The 5,695-nt window shown below is 35.8% G+C and overlaps 1 protein-coding gene across 1 annotated transcript; it reads right to left on the bottom strand.

Annotated features, from left to right (window-relative positions):
- Positions 1 to 3,922: 3,922 nt before the first annotated feature.
- LOC145625207 (uncharacterized) lies at positions 3,923 to 4,922 on the bottom strand. The gene is made up of 3 exons (XM_081678283.1): positions 4,839 to 4,922; positions 4,301 to 4,738; positions 3,923 to 4,057 (listed from the first exon to the last, which is right to left on the bottom strand). The coding sequence occupies exons 1-3, from the start codon at positions 4,920 to 4,922 to the stop codon at positions 3,923 to 3,925; spliced, it is 657 nt and encodes a 218-aa protein (XP_081534409.1).
- Positions 4,923 to 5,695: the final 773 nt, after the last annotated feature.

Genomic DNA, 5,695 nt, shown 5'->3' on the forward strand with positions numbered 1-5,695 from the left:
TTTATAAAACACATTATAATGTCCTTTTATTAATTAGGTTATTATAAATGAATACTATTATTGGTTTCGCATATCGCCTCTTTATATTGCTTTTCTGTAAAATATGAACTTTATATATATATTTTTGTTTCGTGATTTTATTGTTTTCATTATTATTATTGTAATTACTATTTATATTATTATTGAGTTATCAATAATATAATCTATGTTATTGTTTTTTTAAACATACTTTCAAATCTCCTCTCGTTACATCCCTTTCCTAGTCTAGTTTCTGGCCAACTAAACTTTGTTTATTAGTCGGGTTTCGCCTTAACACTTTCATAACTAAATAGATTGAGATAGGCTTGTTTATTAGATTCTTTATCCCATTCTTAAGCCTCAACTAATTATTCAATCAAGCCTATTAGTGTAACTTAAGTTAGGGCTTGCATTGAAGCTAATTTAGCCCATTTTCTCCTCACTCTTCACGGTAGCCACCAGGCTTTAATACTGTACATATTCCACCTAAGTAACCAAACATATTCACCTTTATTAAGCCTAATAAAACCTATTAATTTTCTGCCCAAACCCTTTCACTTCCTCTTCTCATTTCACGTACAAAGAAGGCTAAAATACATCAGTTTTTCCCCACCCAAAGATGCAGCAACTCACTCCTCTTATGTCCATATTTTTCTTGGGATTCAAGGTGGGAATCAAAGGGAAATCAAATCCTAACTTGCTGTAATAATCTCTTTAAGAATCGTACTCCATCTCTCCTCTAAAAGGACCCACAAATGAAGCACGAACAAGACTTTTTGGGTGGGTGTTTGTGCGTGCGGTTGCTGCTGTTTGTGCGTGGTGTTGTTGCCCTTTTCTTAGGGTTTTGGTGTCCTATACATCAAGGTAACTAGAATTTCTTCCATTAGATTAGAAATGCTAGGTTTTATGGTTGAATTGATGGGTAGAAATCATGTTAGGGTTAGGAGTGCTTTGAATTTTTTCATATGTAGTGATTATGTTAATTTTTGGAATGGATTTTGCCTTATTTTTTGTGTTTACATGAATTTCATGTCTAGTTTGGTTTTCTATCAATCCCTAATTGTTTTACGATGTTTTTTTTATGTGTTTTAATCAAGTTATCACATGATTTTGGGGTTTGCAAGTATGATGTACGTGACTGATGTGTGTGTGTGTGACTATTATTTCTATAGTGATTTTCGGTCGTGGTTAAGCCTTAATTTCAATTACTATATTTCATATTATTGTATAGGATTGTTTTACGATCGATTTGATACACTATGGGTAAAATTCGGAGGTGTTTAAGGCCATCAAATGACTGATTTTGTGAGACAAGCTGTTCTGTGTAGACACCCATTTGTGTCTCACCAAAACCAAACCCATTGACGAGTACCTTTCGCGTCGAATCATAGTCGAATGAAGTGAAAGTGTGGAAAGTCTAGTGTTGCGGATAGTTTTAGTTTCTTTTCTCTTCTCTCTGTTTTTGAAAACTTATTTTAAGAAAAAAGCCAATCCAGTTTGGTTAGTCCATGATATGGGTCCAATAGTATTGTAGTTGGATGGGGCTTGAAAAGAGCTTTCCAAAGATATATTATAAGCCCAATTCCGATGAATATTGATGAAGTTATGGCCAATTTAATAAACTGGGCCGGGTCTGAGCCTTATATGCGGCCCAATAATCTAGAGGAGGGCCTAATATAGATTTATCATTCCTAATGCAATTAGGAATGGTTTTAGTCTTATAGATTGTTCTAGAAGGTTATTTTCATTCCTAATTCAATTAGCATTGATAAATTGACTTTTGTTGACTTTTCAGGGTTAATTAGAATCAAAGAGCATTTTTGAGGAAAAATACGATTTTATCCTCCTGTACGGCAATTTTTATCTGATTTTAAGAAAACGCGTGGATTTCTGAGTCAGCGCCAAACGCCAGCTGTAGCGCCTGAAGCTACGATTGGCGCCTGGCGCTAGACTTGGCGCCTGGCGCCAATCTTAGCGTCTGGCGCTAAGGTCAGCGTTTGGCGCCAACTTAGTTTTTTGCGTCAGAACTCTGTTGTTGATATTTTATCTTTTTGGCTGATTTTCTTTATAAATAACGTCGTTAAAACTCCGTTTTCATTCACCAACTCTCATCAAGATTTTCTTGATTACTCTCTCTCACTACTACAAAACGCGCGTTTTCTGGACGCTTTTTAGCCCTTTTTTCGACGCTTTTTAGCGTCGAAAAATTATTTCTCGACGCTGCAAAAAAGCGTCGAAAATCCTTGAGTCGAAAATTGGTCAAGGACACTAAAAAGCGTCGAGATTCTCGACGCCTTTTAATGTCCAAACTAATATACGAAGCGTCGAAAATTACGTATTTCGCGCAATATCCCAAATGTATAGTTTTTTTAGCGACGCTTTTACATGTCCACATAATCAAATTTAGCGACACTTTTTGTTGTCTTGCGTTTATTTGTGTCAGCCTATGGTATGGCGGGAAACTCTTTAGAAATTTGAAAATGTGCAAATATGTAGACATTTAAAAGCGTCTAGAAATTTTTTTTAAGTTTTTTTTTTCTTTTATTAAATTATTATCATCATACATACATTATAGTTATTTAAATTTATCATAAATTAAATTAATTAATAACATAAAAATAATAATAAACAAATATTCTATATAACTAGATTAAAAGAAAATAATTAATTAACAATAATAAGAGTACGTAGTACTTAATTACCAAATTTATAAAAGAAAACATCAACACAATTATTTAAAAAAAAAAAAAAAGTCGCATATTATAGTAGCTTGTCCCTAAATAATTACATCACTAATATAACACTAAAAACCAAAATAGATAGACGATGGCCTTATAGACGATATAGTCGCTTGTTGATGCTCAAGTGTCCTTGCCTATTCTCTTGTTGCACCTACATTGCCTTTTCCAATCTTCAAAAAAAAAAAAAAATACAAAGTATAAATTAGTACATTACACAATATAGTACATTACACTCTAACCTTGGTAATTTGGGGAAACTATTATTTTAAAAGGGTTATTAAGTAACTAAAAGCACTTAGTAACAGCCCCCTACGCAACTTGATCCATTCTTATGCACAAATACGTAAATAAAACAAAGCTACTATATACAAATCTAGATTACACAAGAGCCAAGTTACATAAAAAAAAATTGACTTGTTAGAATTCAATTGACTCAGAAAATTTCAATTCATGATGTGTTGGATGATCCACATCACCACCAACTCCTCACAATCACTCACGCAACACCAACAACACCAGCAGCAACAACAACTAACACAACCACGCAAACCACCAGCCACAACAACAACAGTTACAACAGTAGCCACAAAAACCCCCCAAAAACATTTCCCCTGCTCCCTCAATTCCACCACCGCAACAACAACAAAACAACCACTAACAACAGCAACGAACACAACACCAACAATAGCAACGGCAGCAGCACAACCCCTGCTCCACCTCACGCAACCTACTTCAGCCACCGTTCCCACAAACCAGCAACAATTCGCCACCACCAGCTGCCGCAAACATAGCAGCCACACATCTACTCACCACCAACTCCTCACAACCATGCACATCACCACCAACTCCTCACAATCACTCACGCAACAGTTGGAGATACATCAAATGAAAGAAACAACATCCACCATATTTTCAAGTATTTTCAAGTAATTTAAAACTGATGTTCAGAGCTGAGTTGTAACTATTATTATACACAAGTATGTTCCTTTTCTTATGTCTGATCAGAAACCTTTGATCAAAAAGACAAAATCTGATGACACACACACACACAAGCTAAGCTTTGAAATATAATCACACACACACACAAGTTCTAATGGTCAGAGCTGCAATTCAGAACTGATGAATTCCAGAACTGAATTATGAAGATCAGCTCAACATTCAGTTCAGCTCTGAATTCTGAAGATCAGCTCTACATTCAGATCAGCTCTGCATTCAGTTCTGAGTTCAGTTTTTGAATTCAGAACTGAATTCTGAAGATCATCTCTGCATTCAGTTCTGAGTTCAGTTCTTGAATTCAGCTCTGGATTCATTTATAAAAGCAGTAGTGAGGGAGCTTTACAGCAAGTAGCAGGGGAGCAGGGCAGACATGCAGTATAAAAGCAGCAGGGGAGCAGGACAAGCAGTAGCAGGGGAGCAGGGCACACACACACACACACACACACACACACACACACACACACACACACACACACATCACAAGCAAGCATTCACACAAGCTCTTACTTTCACACTACACATAAAGAGAAATGTGACTTTGTTACCTGATGTTTTGCCTTTCCTAAGAATTCAGATGCTTTGTCTAAAAGACCCGGAGATGCATTCCCTTGACGAACTGCACCTACAATCTGAGAAAATTGTCCAACAAGCGCTTTAAGAAGAAGATTGTTGTGTCCGACCTCGTCTTTCAGCTTTTCATTTTCTTGAGATAGTGTATCATTTTTCTTGTGCAAAGCATTCACTTCTTCTTTAACACTATCCATCACAATAGTCCTCTTTTGAACTTTTCCATAGCCTTCCTTCCTTAACACACCACGTACTCCGAATATGTCCCCCTTTTTAACCCCTAGTCCGTAACCCACCGGACGATCGGGAATCTCATTGCCATACATAGTTTGCTGAAATGCTTCATCTTCGAGCTCTTGTTCAGACATCTTAGGGTGCACCATCCTCAACTCTTCAACCTTAGCTTTAACATCATCCTATACCAACATTTAGGAGTAATGTAACACCACAAATAACACATAATCACACCACAAAATCTACACAAAATGATACCAGAAATCTGTCACAAAACCATACCACAAAATCTTGAGTGACTGTGTCAGGAAGAAATTTTCCGTCTTTACCCGCATGGGTTTTAATCCACGGCGCTAACAAGCTCATTTTTTCTCCATGTTCATCCTCCTATAAATAATAAGGCAAAACAAGCATTAAATATGTGTACAATAGTATATAACGCATATAACTTGGATTTGCTCTTACTAATATCCTAAGTAAATATAAAATGACATATATATTCATAAATAATCAGCTTGTTGGTTTGCAAAACTTTTAGATTCAGATGTATGAATCTGATTTTGACAAGCTCGTGCCTTTTTACCGCATGCTGACATAGTCTGCAATCACATTTTCAAATTTTTTTGTTAGAGATTAAATAACGTTTGATAGAGTAAACAATAAGGTAAATATTGTCCTTACTTTCCCGTAATCCGAATCCCAATATTTTACCAACTTAACCCAGTTACTACTGGTAATTCCATGTGGCACATTATTACACATATCATCCAATTTCTTCTCTAGTGGCTTGTAATGAATCATTTTCAGAGAATATTTGAAATGCCTCCAACATTTATTGGCACGCTTGAGAGCTTGGTTGTCATATTACACACCAGGAGGAATCACAAAACGGTCCTTCAGTAAAAATAATTAGTTAAAAATGTAAATCAGCAAGTAATCTATTAGAAGTAAGAGACCGTCTAAGTATGTGTCTTAGGGATGAATATACTTACTCTTATATCTTTAATTATTTTCCCTTTAAAATGCTTGTCGATTGCTTTCCAATCTTTTTCCCCAACTGGACAATGTGACTCCATCTTCGCAATCATACTAATGAATTTAACCAAAATATGTCCACCCTTCCTAATTGGATTGCATAA

Source organism: Chenopodium album, chromosome 3 (assembly GCF_948465745.1).
Source record: "Chenopodium album chromosome 3, dcCheAlbu1.1, whole genome shotgun sequence".
Taxonomy (NCBI): domain Eukaryota; kingdom Viridiplantae; phylum Streptophyta; class Magnoliopsida; order Caryophyllales; family Amaranthaceae; genus Chenopodium; species Chenopodium album.

Excerpts from the sequence above, each read along its gene's own strand:
- LOC145625207 (XM_081678283.1), bottom strand. The coding sequence starts at position 4,922 with ATGAGCTTGTTAGCGCCGTGGATTAAAACCCATGCGGGTAAAGACGGA. Across the intron at positions 4,739-4,838 it reads CAGTCACTCAAGATTTTGTG|GATGATGTTAAAGCTAAGGT; the intron begins GTATGGTTTTGT and ends ATGTTGGTATAG. Across the intron at positions 4,058-4,300 it reads TAGGAAAGGCAAAACATCAG|CTGAATTCAAGAACTGAACT; the intron begins GTAACAAAGTCA and ends ATGAATCCAGAG.